Source organism: Carex rostrata, chromosome 14, assembly GCF_964058835.1.
Source record: "Carex rostrata chromosome 14, lpCarRost1.2, whole genome shotgun sequence".
NCBI classification, from domain to species: domain Eukaryota; kingdom Viridiplantae; phylum Streptophyta; class Magnoliopsida; order Poales; family Cyperaceae; genus Carex; species Carex rostrata.
The window spans coordinates 3,371,436-3,395,515 of NC_135931.1; the positions used below are offsets into that span (position 1 = coordinate 3,371,436).

At 31.9% G+C, this 24,080-nt stretch overlaps 1 protein-coding gene across 1 annotated transcript in view; it reads right to left on the reverse strand.

Moving 5' to 3' along the window:
* The window catches only part of ABCC13 (multidrug resistance-associated protein 11), a 64,990-nt gene that overhangs the window by 34,232 nt on the left and 6,678 nt on the right, over nt 1-24,080 (reverse strand). The window contains exons 8-35 of the mRNA XM_078315074.1: nt 23,878-23,947; nt 23,540-23,600; nt 23,357-23,444; nt 22,997-23,115; nt 22,484-22,581; nt 22,311-22,377; nt 21,975-22,092; nt 21,756-21,872; nt 21,494-21,574; nt 21,147-21,398; nt 20,919-21,020; nt 20,718-20,785; nt 20,493-20,624; nt 20,060-20,207; nt 19,657-19,928; nt 19,052-19,199; nt 18,471-18,646; nt 18,045-18,156; nt 17,878-17,931; nt 17,672-17,794; nt 17,499-17,597; nt 17,254-17,346; nt 16,746-16,856; nt 16,495-16,656; nt 15,834-16,021; nt 15,344-15,533; nt 14,771-14,938; nt 14,264-14,459 (exon numbers count right to left, since the gene is read on the reverse strand). Of these exons, the coding sequence (XP_078171200.1) occupies nt 14,379-14,459; nt 14,771-14,938; nt 15,344-15,533; nt 15,834-16,021; nt 16,495-16,656; nt 16,746-16,856; nt 17,254-17,346; nt 17,499-17,597; nt 17,672-17,794; nt 17,878-17,931; nt 18,045-18,156; nt 18,471-18,646; nt 19,052-19,199; nt 19,657-19,928; nt 20,060-20,207; nt 20,493-20,624; nt 20,718-20,785; nt 20,919-21,020; nt 21,147-21,398; nt 21,494-21,574; nt 21,756-21,872; nt 21,975-22,092; nt 22,311-22,377; nt 22,484-22,581; nt 22,997-23,115; nt 23,357-23,444; nt 23,540-23,600; nt 23,878-23,947 (3,498 nt within the window). The 3' untranslated portion in view covers nt 14,264-14,378. The remainder of the gene's footprint in view (nt 1-14,263; nt 14,460-14,770; nt 14,939-15,343; nt 15,534-15,833; nt 16,022-16,494; nt 16,657-16,745; nt 16,857-17,253; nt 17,347-17,498; nt 17,598-17,671; nt 17,795-17,877; nt 17,932-18,044; nt 18,157-18,470; nt 18,647-19,051; nt 19,200-19,656; nt 19,929-20,059; nt 20,208-20,492; nt 20,625-20,717; nt 20,786-20,918; nt 21,021-21,146; nt 21,399-21,493; nt 21,575-21,755; nt 21,873-21,974; nt 22,093-22,310; nt 22,378-22,483; nt 22,582-22,996; nt 23,116-23,356; nt 23,445-23,539; nt 23,601-23,877; nt 23,948-24,080) is intronic.

Below are 24,080 nucleotides of genomic sequence, written 5' to 3' on the forward strand. Positions count from 1 at the left end.
AAAAATGTAAAATTTGATCTGAAAGTACATTTTAATATATCTATCATGTTGAACAATTTAGATCAACTGTTTGAACTTTGAAAATTTAAAGTATAATCCAGTGTCACTAAAAAATGGTGTAAGTAGATCCCTCCTCTATTATTATTATTATTATAAGTGAAACATTGTTGGAGAACCTTTGTTTCTGAAACTCATATGCCGGCTTTTGAAAGAATTAATATTTTAGGTGGATGGTAATATGAATTATAATTTATTTACGCATTCTAAGTATAAATCATTTATAATGTAAAAATTACTTCCTCTCTGCAATTTTAGAAGTATTTTAATTTGCTTTTACGCGAGTCGCGTACTTACAATTTTTCAAGTCATATACCATCAGAGAAATACTTGTTTTGCCGAAATTTTAAAATCCGGCTAATTGAAAATTCAAATTATAAGTCTATTTTTGCAAAAATTTCAATTATTTAGCGGGCCAAATATATATTTGAAATTCTTACAAAAATAAATGTATGATTTGAATTTTCAATAAGCCGGTTGTTATATATAAAATTTTGAGAAAATTGATTATTTGCCACTATAAAACTTTAAAATTTGAAAAATGTCATCTCAAAATTAGAAAGCATCCTAATGCTATTCTAAACTTAGTTAATTTTTAATTTTGCCACTTCAAATAATTAATGACTAAAATATCATCCTCATCTCTTTTCCCTCTTTCTTTGAATTTTGTTTGAAATCCAACATAATCCCATACCAGTGGGTTCAGAAATTGAGGTCTGTGAGTTTCATGTTTGTCGCGGTTGTCACTGTTAATAACCCAATTAAGTTTGGGCCAGTTGGGGATTTCATAGAATTTGATTCAGATTTGCATCAATCAGGTGGCGTTGGGACACTGATTTTTAATTTTCTTCGAGCATCCAACTATAGATATTATCTAGTTTTAAAGGTTTATTGTATATAATTATTGAAAGAATTTCGTTCTATCAAATATATACAAAGAATTTTTCCACAAGTTGTATTTCGTTCTAATCCAGTTGCTCTGAATTTTAGTACTGTAGCGTTATGTGTTTTGTTTCCTTTTCCACTTACCATAATCTTCCTCTCCTTGGCAGACTTAATTAAAATATTCAACCTAGAAGTGCAATTTATATCCTAATTCCCATTTGACGCACCAAACAGTGGGTTTGAATCTGTGGGAAAAAGTCCAGCTTGGACTAAATTTGACATCTTCTCATGCTTTTGATTTTCTGAGATAGTTTCTCTTGGCTTCTCATATATGATTATAAGCTTTGTAATAGAATAGCAGTTCATATATCGTGAACTTCTTTGAACAATTTTGTTGCGGTAGTTAACAGTTTGGGTTTGTTTAGTAATTTAAATTTCATTTTGCATGTCAACAGAGATCAGGCTATGAGGTCTACTTGCTGGAAGTTCCTTACAAGGATCCAGTGGTTAGCTATTCATTTACCAGTATACTGGTAAATGTGAAACCTTTTCTGGTAAAATTAATGCAGGTACGGGATTATATATGTTGGGTTTCAAACAAAATTCAAAGAAAGATAGAGGGAAAAGAGATGAGGAGGGTATTTTAGTCATTAATTATTTGGATTGGCAAAATTAAAGATTAACTAAGTTTAGAGTGGCATTAGAATAATTTATAATTTCGGAGTGATATTTTTCAAATTTTAAGATTTTGGAGTGGCAAATAACCAATTTTCCCTAAATTTTTTGGTATAATTTGTTGATGATGTATAAGGGCATCAAAATTTTATGTCGTGTACACCATAATAATAGTCATTTAAAAAAATAGAACATTTATTTCCAATAATAATTTAAATTGAGTATCATTTGATAGGAAAAAAAATTAAATCGCTATCTTTGATCTTCACAGCTAAATTTTTAGTGCAAAGTGCAAACTATTTTTTTTATGTATGGACACAAATTAAACTAAACAAAAACTCACTTCATTTTCTAATTCTAAATTTTAATCACCAAATATTATGTAAGACATGAGTAGAACTAGGGTGTTCCTAAATTTATCAAGCTTTTTTGTAAACTCAACTCTAAAATCTATCATATTGACTTCAAACGACGAATCCAAACTATTGAAATCTTTCTATTTTACGAGTGTATATGCAAAAATTTTAAACTTTCCAATTAATTTAGTACGAAGTCAAGCTGTCAAAATGAGAAGATTTATAAATTAATTTTAATGCATTCATTTGTTGAACACCTTTTGACCACTTGACTCTATACAAAATTAATTTTAAATTTTAAAATTTTCACATGTAGACGCATTACTCGTAAGGTAGAATAATTTCAACGGTTTAGATTCGTCGTTTGAAGCTAATACGATAGGTTTTAGAGTTGAGTTCACAAAAGAGTTTGGTAAACTTAGGAACACCCAAGTTCTACTTAACTAAGTCCTAAGACATAATTATATATGAAAAGAGTAAGGCTTGGGTGCTATGGATAGCATAGAGGGCTACAGTGCTACGGCTTAATATTCGAGTTTTTAAAATTCTAATGGTCGATCCGAACCGTTCATCTTGTTCTTCATATTAATATGTGTTTGGAGACCAAATTTTACATTTTTTGAAAATTTTTTACTATTTTTTTAGCTAGATAGAAAATCACTTGATCTAAATTTTTTTGCACCATTCAGATATTTGATTTTCTACCTATTTAAAAAAATAGTAAACAATTTCTAAAAAATATAAAATTTGGTCTTCAAATACATATTAATATGAAGAACACGATGAACAGTTCGGATCGTATATTAGGATTTTAAAAACTCGAATATTGAATCGTAGCACTGTAGCCCCCTATGCTATCCATAGCACCCAAGCCTTACTCATATGAAAATTTTAATACATCTCAGAATATCTCAAGTGAAATTGTATTGTTTCTAGAATAAAGAAGTTGGTAAAACAAATCAACCCATCCAGGAAGCTTAAAAAAGCAAAGAGAGATATCTATATATCTTGGACGGTAAAGATTACCATCAAAACAAGAGACCATTTTTGACCTCACTACTCTACAAAGTCAAATGCGTGTATATATATATATATATAAAGATTTAAAGCACAGAAAGCCAGAACCTAAAAAAAGAGCCTCATGGATTCCATATCACTTAAAATCTCTTCTGATTTAGTCTTCTCCATACCATCTTATCAAGATAAAGAGCACCAGGCCGAAGAATGGGGGTTTGAATCAGAAATCGATGCCAACTCTTCATCATCTTCAGATGATGACAATGAAAGCATGGCAGATTCAGATTCCTTTTTTAACATCGAGGCCTTGAATCAGGAGGAAGATGAGGAAGAAGGTTATAGTTATACCACAGGAGATGGCGGAGTTGTGAAGGACATAGACGAGGTTGACACGGCGACGTATCGAGGTGCGAAGACGAAAGAGAAGGAAACTGCTGAAGACAAAAATGGTGATGTCAAGGATGAAATATCAGAGCGCATTAGAAAGCGAGAAGAGGATAAAGCATTTTGGGAGGCATGTCTTGCTTCAGGTTATTAAGAGCGCGCATTTTAATTTTCCTTTGAAAAAGAAAATTTGAGATATACTTTTTTTTTTTCTTTTTCAAATGTGACTTTTGTATATAGCTTATCTTTTGATAGAATATTGATCTTTTTGTTTTCAATTCTTTTCTTTCTGTTCATTGAATTTGGACGAGTTCTGCGCGAGTTCATAATTAATTTTAGATGAACAGGTTAATTTACATTTGCCTAATTGAGTTGTATTAATGATGTAAAATATATAACCCAGTTCATTAATTAAACTGGTATTGATGTTCTAATTAATTGGTTTTCTGGGCAGTTTTGAACTAGTTAAGCAAGGATGAGTTGCTAATTGATGATTAGGGACATCTAACCTTTTTATTGGGACGAATTTAGTAGAGGAGGAGAAGATAAAACCGGATTTTCTATTATAGCAAATAAAAAATATTTTTTTTTGAATATCTCAAGTCATAAACAAAAGGCTAAAACTATGGCATTCGTGCGGGACGCTATAATTTATGAATTCACATCCTCTCTCCGGTACCGTAAAAGAGAATATTTTAGAATCTGTGGATCCGGACCACTCTTTTAATTTTGCACGAATCTCTAAGCTAATATAATAATGCCCCTGCACTAGTTCAAATCTCAAAGCGGCTGAGATTAAATCTCTAATAGTAAAGTGTAGGGAATCTTTTATGAGGGTTCAAATGCCTCCATTTTTTGTGTTTTCATTATATCTCTATTTTTAAAAACTTTAATAACTCAAAATTTAAATCTTAAAATTCAAAATAAAACCGTTGGATATGAACTACATCATTTTATCTATGCACGTGTAAAAAATTATGGGATTTCAACTTTACTTTTGTTGTCATCTTGAGCTTGTAAAATGTATACTAATGTGGATAATTTCTAGATGTTGATTTTTTAACTTATTGATTCACATAAAAGAAAAATCAAAATGTGATAATTTTGTATGGACACATAGAGAAAATAACATAGACCACATCTAACAATTTTATTTTGACGTTTAAGTTTTAAATTTTGAATTATTTAAGTTTTTAAAAATAGAGGTATGAAATTTCTTTTTTTTTTTTATAAAAACCAATGGCGCATTTGAACTCTCCTCATCTTTTATACATATTGGTGAGGATACTTGTTCATAATTTATGACGTCCGACCAACAGTAAAAGAAGCAAAGATGTAGACGCTATATATATATATATATATATATAGGATTTGGCTAATATGCTATGGGTAGCTAAGAGGCCTCCCGTGCTACGGCTCAATATTAGACTTTTAAAAATCCTAACGGTCGATCCGAACCGTTCATCTTGTTCTCCATATTAATATGTGTTTGGAGACCAAATTTTACATTTTTTGGAAATTTTTTACTATTTTTTTAGATTTATTGAATATCGCTGTTTTTTATGGTCCAGATTTGTCTGAAAAACAGCAATTTTCAATAAATCTAAAAAAATAGTAAAAAATTTCCAAAAAATGTAAAATTTGGTCTCCAAGCACATATTAATATGGAGAATAAGATGAATGGTTCGGATCGACCGTTAGGATTTTGAAAAGTCGAATATTGAGCCGTAGCACGGGAGGCCTCTTAGCTACCCATAGCACCGTAGCCAAGTCCATATATATATATATAGTGTATGAAGTTCACCTTGGATGCCACAGTTTATGGAGTCTGGCCACTCCATATATAGTCTATGATATTAATTTTTTTTTTTTAATTTAACTTTGTGTTGCTGGTCGGACGTTATAAATTATGATGTCTGTCTGAAATATTTAATTATTTAGTTTCCTTTTAATTAAAAATTTGAAGATAAGAGAGAGCATGATGCACATTTATTGTACTTCAGAATTTATTTCAGGAGATAAATAGAGAAAACATTAAAGAGATTTTCTCTATTATTTCTTCATCAGCTCCTCCTCATTTTTCCTATTCATTTTCCTTTTTTATTAAATATTTCCTCACACTAAAAAATTCTCAAACGCTATTACATTGAAATATGCTATTTATGAAATTAAAGAAAAAACTCTAGCATGCATCGAATTTTTTTATACATGATATATCATAAATTAAAATATATCATATAGCTAAGATTTAAACATGAGAATTGTTGTAGTCTTTTTTTTATATTAAGAAAATATTTCTCAGTTAACTTTATTAGTATATGAAAAAATAGTTTTCATTATACATTTTTTTTTATTTTGAAAAAACAAATTTGATTCAAATAAAATAGTTAAGCTGTTTGGATTTTTTCGAAAAACCAACCCCATCGTACCATTAGTATGGTGGAAGACAAACTGTTTCAAATGAAAACGACAGCCTCCAGTGGTTTTTTAGGAAAACTAACTCCACTGAAAACAACAGCCTCCAGTGGTTTTTTAGGAAACCAACTCCACTGTACTGGAGATGGAAGGCTGTTTGGAATGGTACGGTGGATCACATTTTCTTATCCAGTCACATGTTACATTCAGAGTAAAGCTAATATACACTTAAGTATACCGTATTCTTAAGTTTAGGCCATTCGATTTCTTTAAAAGTCGTGTAGATTTTTTAAAAGTCGTGATAGCACGGCTTTTAAAGAAATCGAACGGCCTAAACTTAAGAGTACGGTACACTTAAGTGTATATTAGCTTTACTCTTACATTTATAGTCACAGGATTCGCATATTATATTCTAATAATTCGTTTTTTTGATAATGTCGAATTGAACGCCGAATTATTCGATTGATCGAACTTTGACCGAATTAAATCTGAATAATTCGCGAATTTTACAAACTTTTTATGTATTTTTTTCACAGAATATATATATTTTTTGGTATTTTTTTATCTCTCTTGCATGACTAAGATCTTTGGTTCGGATAATTCTGTATCATTTTCGAATTGTACCCGAATTATTCTCAAATCACGAATTTTTGATCTCATCGAACCGAACCCGAATAATTCATTTATCACTATAGTTACAATACAGTTGACCACACCAAAATCCAATCAAAAGTCACACTGCATCAATGGTGCGGTGTTAAAATTTCTAGCGAATTTAGGAATAGTAAAAAAAAAGTAAAATACTTAATAAATAATAAAAAAATAAAAAAAATGTAAATTTTTTATCTCCAATTATATTTTAATATAGATATTATATTAAACGGTTTGAATCGACTGTTTGAACTTTTAAAATTATAAAACCAAATTATTATAAGATGTTATAACTTACAAATGTTGTTAGTGGATCTCTCATCTTATTCGAAACATAAGAGTAGAACAAGGGTGTTCTTAAGCCTTAACTCCAAAATATATTGTTTCAAACAATAAATCAAAACTGTTGAAATTGATTTACTTGATGAGTGATGAATTTACATGTAAAGTTCTTTTAGAATTTCGAATAATTTTTGTATAAAGTCAAGTGGTCAAAAAGTGTTTAAACAATTAATGCACTAAAAATTAATTTATAAACCTTCTAGTTTTGACCGCTTCACTTTATAGTAAAATAATTCGAAAACTTAAAATCTTTGCATGTAAATTCATCTTTTGCAAAGTAGATGAATTTTAAAAGTTCAAATTTGTCGTTTGAAACCGACATAATAGATTTTGAAGTTAAGCTCACCAAACACCTTGGTGAGCTTAAGAACACCCTAGTTTTACTCCAAAATATATACTAAATTTAATCAAAATTATGTACCATATCACGGACCCTCCATACCCTGTGGTTCTCCGGTGCTAATCTCAACAACCCCGGATGATTAATTGCCCTTCTACGAAAATTTAACTATATGTAAATCATAAATTAAATCCTACAAGTATACTGCATTTACTATACCATATTTTACTAAACTCTAAAAATTAAACCATATTTTACTAAATTTTTGATCTACAATTACGGTTAATTACACTGTGTATCACTAAATTTCATTAAACTAATAATATTCTACATTTACACTAATTGAAATAAATAGTCCACCCAATGTTGTAAAAACGGTATAAACAACCAATTAATCGCCAATTTTTTTATTTATATCCAAAAAAATATATAAATTTAAAAAACTAACCAAACTGCTTGTTTTTTTCCAAAACTAACCAAACCGGAAATTTTTTTTTCCGTTTCAATACCAATTTCCAAAATTTTTTTTTTCCGGAAATTGGATCCTAAATCCGGAATAAATTTTTTCGGATTTAGGATTTCTTTTTTTTTTTCCTAAATCCGGAATAATTTTTTCCGGATTTAGGAATTTTTTTTTTCAGTTTTTATTTATAATTTATTTATTTTTTGTATTGAAGTATTACAAATATTTAATATATTTTTAAAAAAATAGATGAAATACTATATAATTTGATTTATTCGAAAAACTGCTACAAATAATCCGGATCAACATTTTTCATGCCGGATTTTTTACGGCCGTAAAAAATAATATAATATAATATATGTATATGTATATGTATATGTATATGTATATATAATATAATATATATGAAAATAAAGATATAAAATATGAGGTATGATGAGGTATAAAAAATATGAGGTATTGGAACCCTCGTTTAGTGCCTTAAAAATTCAGTTTAAGTTTTCGTTCAACGGTAAGCATTCAACGATTGGTATTTTCAAAGTTTTCAAAGTCCAAACAGTCGATCCAAACCGTTCAACATGATAGATATTTTAAAATGTGCTTACAGATCAAATTTTACATTTTTCTAAATTTTTTTACTATTTATTAAGATGGGTACAAAAATTCAATGGTATGAATATAGCGATTTTGTTAAATACTTAATAAATAGTAAAAAAAATAAAAAATAATAAAAAATTTGATATGCAAGCACATTTTAACATATATATTATATTATATATATATATATATACATATAGGTTGTGGCTAATTTGCTGCCGGCAGCATTTCTGTCGGAGGTGCTGCTGCCCATTTTTCTGTTTTGTGATGTCCAAACAACAAATCCAAACCGTTAGATATTTAATCTATATTATAATCTACTTGGAGACCAAATTTTACATTTTTTGGAATTTTTTTACTATATATTAAGCTGGTTTGAAAACCGCTGATTTCAATGCTGCAGAAATTTACTGAAATCAGCGGTTTTCAAACCAGCTTAATATATAGTAAAAAAATTCCAAAAAATGTAAAATTTGGTCTCCAAGTAGATTATAATATAGATTAAACATCTAATGGTTTGGATTTGTTGTTTGGATATCACACGGCTAAATATAGCCCCGGCAGCACCTCTGCTGAAATGCTGCCAGCAGCAATTTGGACAGACCCTATACATATATTATATTATATATACATATACATATATTATATTATATATACCTATACATATACATATACATATATTATATTATATTAATTTTTCTTACGGTCATAAAAAATCCGGCATGAAAAATGTTGATCCGGATTATTTGTAGCAGTCTTTCGAATAAATCAAATTATATAGTATTCCATCTATTTTAAAAAAAAAAATTAAATATTTGTAATACTTCAATACAAAAAATAAATAAATTATAAATAAAAACTGAAAAATGAAAAAAAAATCCTAAAAAAAAAAAAAATCCTAAATCCAGAAAAAATTATTCCGGATTTAGATCCAATTTCCGGAAATTTTTTTTCCGGAAATTGGTATTGAAACCGGAAATTTTTTTTCTGGTTTGGATAGTTTTGGAAAAAAACAAGCAGTTTGGTTAGTTTTTTAAATTTATATATTTTTTTGGATATAAATAAAAAAATCGGAGTTAATCGTTCATTTAGTCGTAGGCAGTAATCAAACAGTCATGAGCAGACCTGTCGGAGGGTTGTTTGCGGATGAAATCACTTATTCAGCTGATTTGTCCGATTAATTATTTGTTTTCTGTATAAATGACCCGATTAGTTGTATGTTTTTTGTTTATATGATCAATTAGTCAGTTTTTTTTTTTTTTACATTTATCCATTATATATACTATATTTTGTTTTGTCTTATTTGAATCTTGTTTTAAATGATAATTTCATATAACTTCATTAATTATTAAATTAATTATTTTTAATAAATTATGAATATATGTAGAGTAAAGTTAGGGTGTGATGTGTTCACCAAGAGGGTTTAGTGAGCACAACTCCAAAAGTATATCGGATCGATTTCAAATATCGAATTCAAACCGTTGAAATCCATGTACTTCATGAGTGATGCATATACATGCAAAATTTTGAAAGTTTCGAGTTTATTTGCTACAAGGTCAAGCGGTCAAAAGAATGAACATTTTATAAGTTAATTTATAAGTTGTTTTATATATTCAATTTTTATCATTTCTTTAACCGCTTGACCTTGTAGTAAATAAACTCGAAACTTTCAAAATTTTGCATGTATATGCATCACTCATGAAGTACATGGATTTCAACAGTTTAGATTCGACATTTGAAGTTGATCCGATATACTTTTGAAGTTGTGCTCACCAAACTCTCTTGGTGAGCACATCACATCCTAGCTTTACTATATATGTTTATAATTTTAATAAAAATGCAAAATTATTAGCAAAACTTTAATCAGTAAGTTGCATATCAATTAATCACTTAACGATATACTATCCGTTTAACGAGGGCATGCTATTATTTACAACACTAGGTCCTATAGGTACGAGGGAACTCAAGTGGAGTTTTTTGGGGCAGGGTACGGGAGACAGGACAAATAAATTATCTCACATCTTCCACCATACTATTGGTACGGTGAAGTTAGTTTTTCATGGGTCAGAATCTGGGGCCAGTCACTGTTAAAGAGGGCCGGACACTGTTAATTTTTAAACTGGGGACCCACCAACAGTGACTCTGGGGGCAGATGATTTGATCTCCAGAATCTGATTCTTTTCTAGAGGAAAAGGAGCACCCTCCTTTTAGAGAGAGGAAGAGAGAAGGAGAGAGAAAGGAGGAGAGAGATAGAGAGATAGAGAGGAGAAGAGTGTCCTATTCTCAAGAAAGACACCCTCTACTTTCCATTGATATAGTGAAAAGACACCCTCCATCTTTTGAGTCTGCATCGTCTGCATTAACTCAAAAGAGCATCTTTTGAGTTAACATATTTTGACCGTTTGATTTCAAACAGAGTCAATCTGTCCACAACTTACAATTTAAGAGACCATATTGTCTTAAAACGAATCGGATGGTCCAGATGCATTAGCTTAAAAGATTCATTTTTGAGTTAATGCAGAGGATACGAATTCCCATCTTCCACCGTACCATGGTTTTCCAAAAAACCTTCCCTGCAGTTCTCTTTTCATTTGAATGGTTCTCTTCTAAAATAAAGAATCCATTAATATATATAAATATGATGATCAGAGATGTCAGTAAATTTTCTTATTTAATAGATGTTATCTTTGATAAAAATTATTTTTCTACCATCAACACCGCTTGGACGCGTGCTAATCATCTATAATTTATTCTATCGATCCCTCCATTGCATTTCTTTTGTCTATCTTGATTTGTTTAAAATCTTGACAACAATATCCTTGATTTAAATAGTTGAATACCACTATGCCGGCAATCTAAATAAAATAGATGCATTCATACTGAACTCGTGTATTCATACACTTAAAAATACTATATTTTTTTTGTAATTACAAACAACTAAACGCAAGGTTTCTAACGCCTAATGAACTGTGAGCGCATACGTCAACAATTTAATCTAAATGCATGCGTTAGGATGGCTAAATTGAATGTTTTCCATGTAAAGTAGGGTTCATTAGAAATTAACCAAGCATCCATATCCATGAAAATGCAATGTACTCTGACAGACATAATCAACCTAGCTTGAAGATGATCCTTCAAGACACATTAATTACCAGCTAAAATATAATGCTCTGATAATTACGCAACGGAGTAAACTACACAGTCAATTAGATTACCTATTTAGCAGGCCAGATATATTTGAAATTCTTGCAAAAATAGATGTATGATTTGAATTTCCAATGAGCCGGATGTTGTATATACAATTTTTGGCATAATTTAATGTTGATGATGTATAAGGGCATCTAAATTTTATGTACATCACGTCTTACTGTACACCAGAATAATAGTCAATAAATTATTAAAAAAATCGAACATTTATTTCCACTATAATTTAAATTGAGTATTATTTTATAGAAAAAAAAATTAAATCTCTATCTTTGATCTTCACAACTAATTTATTTAGTGCAAACTATTTTTTATGTATGGACACAAATTAAACTAAAAAAAAAAACTCACTTCATTTTCTAATTCTAAATTTAATTAATCACCAGATATCATTTAAGACATAATAAAAATATATGAAAATTTTATGACATGTCAGAATATCTCAAGTGAAATTGTATTATTGTTTCTAGAATAAATAAAGTTGGTAATATATACAAATCAACCCATCCAGAAAGCTTAAAAAAGTAAAGAGAGATATCTATATATCTTGGACGGTAAGCATTAGCATCAAAACAGAGACCATTTTTGACCTCACTACTTTACAAGTCAAATGACATCTTATCAAGATATACATAAAGATTTAAAGCAACAAAGCCAGAACCTCAAAAAAGAGCCTCATGGATTCGATTTCCACATCACTTGAAATCTCTTCTGATTTAGTCTTCTCCATACCATCTTATCAAGATAAAGAGCACCAGGAAGAATGCAGGTTCGAGTCAGAAACCGATGCCAACTCTTCATCTTCTTCAGATGATGACAATGAGAGCATGGCAGATTCAGATTCCTTTTTTAACATTGAGGCCTTGAATCAGGAAGAAGACGAGCAACAAGGTTATAGTTATACCACAGGCAGAGATGGTGGAGTTATGAAGGACATAGACGAGGTTGACACGGCGACGTATCGAGGTGTGAAGAAGAAAGAGAAGGAAACTGCTGAAAACAAAAATGGTGTCAAGGATGAAATATCAGAGCGCATTAGAAAGCGAGAAGAGGATAAAGCATTTTGGGAGGCATGTCTTGCTTCAGGTTATTAAGAGTGCGCATTTCAAATGCTGGTTGTAATTCAATTTCCTTTGAAAAAGAAAATCTGAGATATATATTTTTTTTCTTTCTTCCAAATATGACTTTTTTATATAGCTTATCTTTTGATAGAATATTGATCTCTTTGTTTTCAATTCTTTTCTTTCTGTTCATTGAATTAATTCGGACGAGTTCTGCGCAAATTCATAATTAATTTTAGATGAACAGGTTAATTTACATTTGCCTAATTGAGTTGTATTAATGATGTAAAATATATAATCCAGTTCATTAATTAAATTGGTATTGATGTTCTAATTAATTGGTTTTCTGGGCAGTTTTGAGCTAGTTAAGCAACGATGAGTTGCTAATTAATGACTAGGGACTTCTAATTTTTTTATTGGGAAGAGTTTAGTAGGGGAGGAGAAGATAAAACCGGATTTTCTATTAATAGCAAATAAAAAATAAAAAAAACACTTTTTTTTTTTTTAAAATATCTCAGATCATAAACAAAAGGCTAAAAGCCTAAAACTATGACATCCGTGTGGGACACTATAATTTATGGCGTCCGACAAGCAATAATTTAAATTTCTATCAAATAGGACTATCCACCGACTATCCACCGTACCATTGATACATCAAATAGGACTATAATTTCAAATAGTGAAAAGGCTCCACCAGACCACCACCAACCACTAACAGTAACTGCTCACTTTCTGCCACAAAAATTATGCTTAATAGAGACTCGTGAAAAAGAGAGAGAGAGAGTAGGGGAGAAAACGGCTGGTCTTGCATAACCGTGTGGGTTCCATTGAAGCCCTGTAGTGGAGAAGATGGAAAGATTCTGGCACCGCGAAGAATGCATATCCTCTGCATTAACTCAAAAATGAATCTTTTGAGTTAATGAATCTCAACCGTCTAATTTTTAACGGATCTAATCCGGCACCTATTTATGATATAGGGAGCCCTTTAATATTAGTGCGGATTTAGTCTGCACAAATTTTAAAGTATATCTGATGGTCAATATTCATTAACTCAAAAGATTCCCTTTTGAGTTAATGCAGAGGATACGAATTCCATGGTGAAGGCATCAGTGAGGAATCCGTATCACCCAGGTACTTGAGGTGCAAGCTGAAAATCAGAACTGTTCTTTTAGCTTGGCACAAATCTTAAAGCAACCCCTACAGTCACATCTGCTACCGAATTGAGTTAATGCAGAGGACACGAATTCCCATCTTCCACCGTCCCATGGTTTTCCAAAAAACCTTCCCTTCAGTTCTTTTTTCATTTGAATGGTTCTCTTTTAAATAAAAAAAACCATTAATTAATATATATAAATATGACGATCAGAGATGTCATTCAATTTTCTTATTTAATAGATGTTATATTTGACAAAAATTAATTTTCTACCATCAACACCGCTTGGACGCGTGCTGCTCATCTATAATTTGTTCTATCCCTCCAATGCATTTCTTTTGTCTATCTTCATTTTTTTTAAATCTTGACAACAATATCCTTGATTTAAAAAGTTGAATGACACTATGCCGGCAATCTAAATAGATGCATTCATACTGAACTCGTGTATTCAGACACTTAAAAATACTAAAAAAAAAGGTTTCTAACAACAATTTAATCTAAATGCATGTTTTCCATGTAAAGTAGGGTTCATTTAAAATTAATCAAGCATCCATATCCATGAAAAATGCAATGTACTCTGACGGACATAATCAACCTAGCTAGAAGATGATCTTTCAAGAAACATTAATTATCAGCTAAAATATAATGCTCTGATAAGCAACGGAGTGAACTACACAGTCAATTAGATTACCTATTTCTAACAAGGATTAATGGCCAAACCATCTACAGGGACACTGTAGAAACAAATAAATAACAGCGCTCCTCTAGCATTTGAAGATCACATAGTTGAAGCCTTCGCAAAACTCGAAAATCTAGAAGATTCATCTTTTAAAAGTGTCAATGGATTTCCTTGTTCAACCTATACAGTAATACAGATGCAGAAAATTTATTCAGATAGATAATATAGCATGGTACATTTCAGCAGATGAGCACTCACAAGAATCACCTCAGAAAAGTTATTTCAATCATGTAAAGGAATTATTTTTAAGTTGGATAAAATACATTTTTTTTTTTACCAAAACAATGCCTTCATCAAGAGAAAAATAAAAGGTATTCTAGCTAGGGACAGAGACTGAGGTTTTTATGACATAAAACAAGCAAAGGAAAAAAAAAATATATGATGAAATTATTTAAGGCCTATTTAGTGTTATAATCGATAGCAATACTTACCAGTGTGCCATGGTCAAGCACCAAAATACAGTCCATATTCAAAACAGTAGAAATACAGTGTGCTATTGTCAAAACTGTCAGGTCCTTGCATTCCTCAGAAATGGTGTTTTGCAAGAGCAGGGCTGTCTGATTATCAACATTTGCAGTGCATTCGTCTAGGCATAGTATCTGTAATTAATATTCATTACATGACCCATTGTGAATTTCTACTGTATAATTAAGAAAAATAACCTACATTCCAATAATAAAATTGACACAAAAGTATCTAACAAAAAAAAGCTAGTATCCCATTTAAAAATAAACACTAACCAAAATAATATTACATTTTTTATTTCTAGAAAATAATAGTGTTTTTTATTTCTTGAAATAATAATATTTGCAAGTGTGTACTGTGCACTTCTAGAAACATTGTTTAGCAAATAGTGGAGTAATAGGGCCTTGTAATTATGTAACCATGTAAATAACTTTTTTTTTTAATCAATACTAAACTTAAACTTGTTTTAGACTAGCAATTAAATTTAACAGGAATCACTTCAAACTAACAGATTATAAAATTTATAAAAAAACTTTAACCTTAGAAGCTTTTATTATTGCCCGAGCAAGACAGAGAAGTTGTCTCTGGCCTACTGAGAAAGTGATGCCACTTCCTTTCACATAAATATCAAGTCCCCCTGCTGATTCCACCGCAGACTTCATGTGGCATTTCTCAAGAACTTCCCATATTTTTGTATTACTTGACAAACCGAAAGGATCAAGGTTTTCTCTGTTATATCCACAAGGGATAAAAGTAAGTGATCGGTCATTGTAAAACTCAAGCATGCAGTACCAATCCTTGACAATATAAAAGGTAGGCCTAGATTTGGAATTTTAAAAGAGTTTACTTTGATAAATACTGCTATATCTAAAAAATATGAAACCTGTGGAAGAGGGAAAAAGTGCTCCAAACCTTAATAATTTGTATCCTTACTGTTATAGCCAGTACCAAAAATTGTTGGTATGTTAATCCTTGCCCTCAATATTAAAAACCTTGAAAATTATTCAAAACAATAGTTATGAAAATTACCTCAAAGAGCCTTCAAACAAGAACGGACTTTGCGGAACTACTGCAAAACAACTACGGAGATGCCTCACAGAAACTTCAGAAATATTGAGTCCATCTACCAAAATTCGTCCACCTGAAATAGGGCTTAAGCGGAATAGTGCATTCAGCACACTTGATTTACCAGCTCCAGTTCTCCCCACAATTCCAACCTGATAAATGGATAGAATAATTGTTTCCGGCTATTTTTAAGGAAATAAATTATTACTTTAGAGATTATCATTACAAAGTATACTTTGCTTCTGGCAAATTGGAATGGTGGAATCTAAGTTATTAAGTATTCCTAAGTTGGATCGTGATCTAAAAGTGTCCTTGGCAGTGGCAAATTGCAAATCAACTTCCCATTGTTTTATGATCAAAACTGCCTAATTATACCTGAAGTTGCAACCCAGTGATATTTAGGATCACATCAAATAATTTAGAATGCATCTTCCTAGATGCATTTCATCACTTCGATGATTTGTCCAATGTCTTGTAGAAAGTATTATAAAACAACAAAATTTAATGGATCCAAAAATTCATCCTTCGCAATTTAGTCCAAAAGACAACTTCCTATCCATATAGCAATCAGTCTTGTCATACTGAATAATTTTCATATTCATACGAAAAGCATTAAAAATAGTACCTTCATGCCCCCCATTATTCTGAATGAAACATCGTTCAAAGCTGCCGGTAAGGTTGGCTTGTATCTAAGAGAGACACACTCAAATTCAATAATTCCTTCTTTTGGCCAACTTGGGTGTATAGTTACTGTTCCTTCGGTTCGCTCTCGAGGAATATCCATGTACTGCATCAGTAAAACAGTCTGTCTGTAAGTAAAAAAAATAAAGAAAAAAAATGAAACAATGAGCTTCCTTTACTAAGTAGGTCTTTTACCTCAGCAATTCTTTCCACAGCAATCATTTCCTTCTCGGTTTCAGTGAAACTTGTCAGAAAGCTGCTCAACAATGATACAACAGGTGCTGCATAAGACAGCGCCAAGCCAACCTATCTCAGAAGAATTCATAATAAAAGTTAATAGACTATATTTCTATCTCATTATAAATACAGGTACATTTAGGGTTTGCTTATTAACAGGAAAAAACTGCTAACTTTTTATTAGTTTGAGTAAGCAACACTGATTCTTTTAATATAACACTTGAACACCAAATAAAAAAATAAGTAGAAAACATTTCGAACTAAAATCAGTATACTATTTGCCTCTTCTTCTTTTTTCCACTTTTCTCCTCTTTTGATGATATTGAGAAGACTCAAAAGTCACATATTGCTGAAATCATGAGGTCAATTTCTTTACCACTAGAAACAGTGGGTCACTTGCTTCGATTTAAAATGGTCCTCATATTGATATGTACAAGTACAAGACTATGGTCTTTAAAAACCTCACCAGTCCAGGTGTACCAAAGCTAATTGGAAGACTTCCATTGGAGCCAATAACCGCCATGATGGAGATGAATAAGATAATGAATGCTGCCAACAGCTAAAAAATCCTTCATTCAATATATGACATTTTACATTTGGCAAGAAATACATAAATGTGTTTTCTTTTACAACAATTGTTTCTCATATTTGTATTAGAGTAAAGAATGTATAAACAATACGATCCTCATAATATCAAAGTCAGGACTGTACTTGGAGGCGTAAAGAAAGCCACAAACTCGCTGTTTGCTCTGAATATGATGTTTGTTGGTATAATGAAACACTCCCTATGAACCGATTCATAAATAGTTCCTGTAAAATTTGCTATAAGATAAGTAAAATAAAAATGAAAGTAAAATAAAAATGGAAGTTGTAAATAGAATGACCTCTTTCATAAATGCCCTTATAGTGGCCGAACCATCCAATGCTTCCGTGAAAGATGAGTAAATAGGCGAACGAGCAACACTGTCGAGTCTCCTTAATTCACGTGAGGTGGATCTATAATAAAACTGCAGCAATAATACTGTTCCATCATTACAAGATAGAATTGTAAATTTTAAACAGTGCTGTGATGAGGTGGAAATGCAAGTACCTGGAGCTTGTTGCAGATGTACCAAAATGGGATCAACACGATGAGGAAAGAAACCTGGAGGGAGTACAGTTGCAGAATTTCCATTCAAATTAGTTCAGTAAATCGGGTTGGAATTGACAACTTAATTGCACCTTATGTTGAAAGTAAGTCATGCAATTTAGGTTTACCTGAGCGTAGGACAGAACAACTGCAGTGCCAACTAGGCTAAAGAAGTTTGCCAAGAGAATGTTGAGAATAAAAGGAAGAGAATCATCAACCATGTATAAATCCGATGATAATCTGTAATTGCAAAAGTAATATGAAATGATATAATATAATTCAGCTTTTGGCCAGTTTTCATTGGGGATGAAACAGGTGCGTAGAGGTCCTGTAGCTATTAGACCGCTTTTTGCCTATCTATTTAATTATTTTCTTTGATTCCGTGTTTTACTTGCTTACTTGGTATTCAATTGCATACATAAGTTCAGTCCGAATTGGATTAAGGGAAATGATTAAAGCTCAATTGCACTGCAGGTTTTCTGCCAAGTCTGGAGTATAGTTGACCTTTCATACTGCTCCATACTATCCGAAATTGAAATGGTTGGTTTAATTACCTGTTAAGCACACGACCACTGGGATTGTTTTCAAAAAAGGAAACTGGTGCATTGATCAGATTCTGAAGAAGACGAGCATGCACCTCAATTGCCGCACGGAGGCCTCCATAAGCAAAGGAAAAGGCCCTCGCCAAGGTAAAAACAGAGTTTACTAGACCAAATAGGGAAAGGACAACCTACAGAAAGATTAAGTAAGATGAATTCAAAGTTCTTGTAGTATATACTAGGGACACGGGGTCATAGTGAGTTATGCATCTTTCCTAAAAAATAAGGGTAGTATCTTTCTTGTAAAAAAACAAAAATATCCTGACCGCCCTCAAAACATGGGAAATACCCTCTACATATCCTAACTCCTCTTTAAAACTGACAAAATAAGTCCCCCCTACTAATTTTGAATTTGAAAAAAACTGGAGCAGAGAATTATATGAGATTAACGATGCATTAACAGGTCATATATGATATTTCCAATTTGCCGGTTTTTTTCTTGTTCAAAGAAAATGAAAGAACAGAAGATTTCCTTCAACATCCACCAGTGTAATTTTTAAAATCTCTATCAAATGGAAATAAGAAAAAAAAATTACCAAATAAAGTCCTGTCTTTGCAGTCCCTGATGTGGTGTCGACCCAGTAAGATAGCCATAAATCATTTCCATTTCGAGAAGCTTGCATCAGAATAGCAGATACACAAATGATAATGACAATAGGGAAACCAGCAACCAATGCGTAGATTCTAGATAAAAAAAGCCAGTCGAAGTTATAGAAAAGGATTAATATAATTGAATGATGTGATTATATCAGTAACTTTGGTCTGAGACCAATATGAATTAGCTAGCAAGGTACTGGTAGCACTCTGACCAAGGTACTGAACTGCCAGAGAAGGGCTGAACCAAAATAATTTCAAACCACAGAACTACACAAGACATATCTCCTGTACAAATTAAATCTATGTTGATCCATGATACCTAGATCTGAACCACAATAATTTTTTTTTCATTTATTCGTAACAAAATATGCTTCTTTTTTGCTCAGGAGGATCCACGATGACTCAAAGTGTTAGAACGGCTGCTCAACAATTAAAATACCAGCTGATAAGGAGAAAACTGACCTTATCAATTTATCATAACCTAGAGTTATGTACTATAACCGATACAAAATTTGAATAAATTGGAATGGTCAAATAAGCTCACTTGTAAACACTAAACTCCACCAGGCCCTCTTTCCTCGATTCTTCTTCTACATTTTCTTGCAATTCTTGAGAAGTACCACCATAGTCACACTCTGGTAGATTAGAAGATTCTAATTCATCACTCTCTTTTTCCACCATATAGGATGAGAAATTGTCTGATACATTTGATTTACATATTGATGAATGTTGAGAAGACAGAAAATCAGTTGAAGTTCCAGTCCACTTGACAGTTCCCTTCTCCATTAATACTATCATATCAGCAGCAGATATAGCCTTCGTAAAAGGGGAAGCAAGAAATTTGTGTGAGACCAGTGAAATGGACTTAACAAAGCCTGTTTGTTTTGTTGAACACAATATGTTCTTTAAATTTCTATTCGACTAAAAAGAAGATACTGAAATCATACCTGACAATTATGAGTACATAACACCCTTGTTTTCTGATTCATTAGTGACCCCAAAAGAGTGTTGTTAAGGATCCATAATGCAACTTGAGAATCCACAGCACTTATTATGTCATCAAGCAGGTAAATATCAGAGTTGTGATAAACAGCCCTGCAATATTATATTTTGTTATATGTCAAATAGCGAATCAATGTAATGATTGAAAACAAAAATGTTTAAGAAGACCAATCTTCCCATATGTTCTTCCGACTTTTGGCAGCTAGCTAATTAAAATATATCATTGTCCCACCAAGGAAAAGGTCAATTATCAATTTTTTTTTTGACCATTTATTATCCATATGACCAAACTGCATGTGCTGAAATATGTCCAAAACTGAAAAATGAGGATTTTTTTGTTTCAGCCCAAGCATTCAAATTCTTACTTCACATCTTTACCTTGCAAGTGCAAGCCGTGCTTTCTGTCCACCAGACAGGTTAACTCCTTTTTCTCGTATGAGAGACAAATCACCTCCAATCATATTTGACAAGTCAACATCAAGTGCACATGCCTGTAACACTTCTCTATACCTACACCATGCAACAAGGACAATCATTTCATCGATCCAGAAAGAAAGATAGAAAGAATGTTCACGATTATTCCTAGGCATTTATTATGTGCACCTTTCAGCGTCAAATGCTTCACCAAGTAAAATATTGTCACGCAAGGTACCAGATAATATCCAAGGGACCTATATAATGCCCAAATCACAGTATTATACTCCAACAACAGCAACAATGCAACAGAACAACAACAAAGTAAATAAATAAATAAATAGTAATAATAACAATAATAATTGTAAACCAAATAAAAAAATAAAAAACCTGAGGCACATATGAAATTGATCCACATGTACTTATATTCCCTTGAGTAACCCGCATTTCTCCTAGAATAGAATTTATCAATGACGATTTACCAGAACCGACCTGAAAACAATTCACCAAATCAAACTTCTATGTTAGAAGAAAGTAATTTATCTTTAATAAACTTGCTTATTCATTCCCGTTCACAATTTCTACATTACTTGTAAACATAGGCAAAAAAGGATTCACCTCCCCAATAACAGCCACAAAAATGCCCTTCTCAAATCGCAGAGATATACCATTAAGAACTAAACATTGACTAGATGCTGAGGTGCTACTCCAGGTACAGGATGCATCATAAAGGCTAATATCCGAGGTCCTATTGTTAGTGTCACTAAGTTCCGTTCCAATAAGGTTAGATTGTGGAGCTTTTGAATGAAGATCTCCATTATTCTCAGGACAGGCCAAGTATTTGCTCAATCTCCGACTAGATATGATAGCCTGAAACAAATGATACCATCATCAGATTGGTACAGCACATTCAAGGTTTCTGTCATGATAACCACACTAGTATATACATAGGCAAAAGATCATACATCTATCATGCCATTGATCACCCATGGGAAGGAGTTCAGCGGCGATATCAATGTATTAAATAGTGCAACGCAAGTAAAAACCTGGAAAAGTTACCAGAAAGCTACATCAGTTAAATCTCCAACTAGATATTATATCATATATTTTGTTTGGGTACCAGAACTAGATGATTGAACTTTGAAGCTACTATATTAAAATCAAGGTTGAAAATCTATTGAATCAGTAACATACAAAAATAATGGTAACTCAAGTTCCAGCTTTTACCGTAGCAGCATCCAGTAAATGGCCCGTTGCTGCAAACAAAGAAAAGGTGAAGAGTGAGAAGAGTGTTGGCGTAGTGGCCCAGAAGTACACACACCATGCGTCCAAGTACTTTCGAGTCTGTCCATTAACAAATGATTCTTCGTTAGTTCAAAGTTAAATATTTTATTTTCAAGTTGATCAATAACAAAATACAGAAGAAGGTGCGTCTTTCATACTTACAGAGAGATGCTTCACTTCCATTTTTCTCCTCTCAACTATTCGCTTCGTAAAGAGCTCCTCCCAGCTGTACATCTTTACTGTTCTAATGTGAGCTAAAAGCTCTCCAGCACTTCTAATTCTACAATTAGCAAAATAGTAACATAATGTATAAACAGAATTAAAATGACTTGATATGAAATAAAATATTGTTAAAGAACTACAAAATGAGCAATTATGGTGGAAGATTCTGTGATATGAAAAAGCACTTCATCAAGGAAATAAGCCTTGTAGTAAAACAGCAATAACCAATAATTAATCATTTGCATTGAATCTGATAAATGGAGAGCTCTAACTCACCTCTCATCTTTTTGTTTCATCATGCATTCAGTGGCACGTGCAATTAGTGTGGAGATCCATTTATTTACTGCAGATAAGAATCCAGTGCTTAAATATATCCGCAAAGAAAATCTGCAATATATAGAACTTAAATTAATTCGGTAAGAAAATTCAACAAATGTAATTAACCTAACCAGGTATCAGCAAAATTGTTATTGCAATCCCAGAAACAAATGCGTAACTGACTTGCGTGTAGAGGAGATATAGAGCCACTCCTATCTGCAATGGCAAGCTAAAAGTAAAGTTTGCAAGTCAATATAGAAAAATAAATTGCATATGGGGCACCATGTGAATATTAAAACAGATATGCTTTCAAGAACAGATCTTAGTTTATCCTTGTTGATTTCATCTGTTGGATAAATTTTAATCATAAATTATTAAAGCATAATTTCTTTTTGAAAAAGAGTAGTAAAATTGAGGCACTATGACCCATGGACATCATGCTAAGGCCAAGATGGCACAAATAAAATGCTAGCTCTGAGGTAGATTTTGTCAATTTAAATTATATCATACAACTTAGATCACTTGAACTCGACTTTCCATGACAAACTAACAAAAAGCACAGCAATATATCAAAAGGATTAGGTAATTCTTGGACTTAAACATCAGGTAAAAAGATGGTATCCAAGTTAATAGGAAGCCCATACCTCCAAAGATCATGGAGGCTGTTACACAAATTTATAGTTCGATCAACATCAACAGACATAAATGTTTGAATTTCCCCTTCAGAGAACTTGGATTGCTCAGCTAAATTGATTGATAGGCACTACATTTGCCAAAAAAAAAATCACTTTTCAATTATGAAATTGTTATTGTTGGACAACTACATGAAGTCATGGACGGATAATTCACCGCACACTAGATACCTAGTGTTATCATCATGGGGCTTTATATCACAGAAAGTACTAATAATGGTCTGTATTATATATCTTAGGTATAAACCATAGTTGCAATTTGGGTGTTCCTTGGAAATAATGTGTGAAAACAAAACTAAAAGGAGGCAGTACCTTGCGATAAACTATTGTCATAACACTAGCCCTAAGCATCAGCTTTAGTTTTGCCAATCTAAACGAGTACTGAGTGTCAAGAAACGACCTAATAGAAAGCAGAGAAAGAGATTACCTACTTTGTTGAAAGAAAGCGTTCAATGAAAAATTAGAAGCAATAAACAAATTTCTGATAATATTTACTTGAAAACAGAAGTAACACCCAACATAATAGCGAGAACATATCCATCCACGTTACCAGAACCTGTGGTGAAGTTGAACTTTAATTCATTAAAAAAACATAATTACCCTTTTTCTAGTTATACACCAATCTCTCAAACATGCATAACATTGAATGAAATAAGGACAGTTAAGCGTTAAGAGTCAAATAAGTCATCCAAAGTTATACATCGTTTCAAAAAGAAAACGATGAAAAACCCTAACACCCGCAAATCAATATTCCATCCAGCAAAATCTTTCAAAGCATTTTGATCTTTTCATAATTACTATTTTAACAAAAAGTGTCCAAGCAATCAACTTACCTTGCTGAAGACATTTAATAAACTTGTTCAAGATCATTGGCCCAACAAAACCAACAGAATCATTCACCACCTATGCATACCAGAGTTATATTATCACACAGGCACAAAAGAAATTCAAGGAAAAATGTTGAAAATTGATACTATGCTAGGTAAAATTACATGAAGCTTCCCAAGTGCATAGCAAGGAAAAGAGAGACAGATAC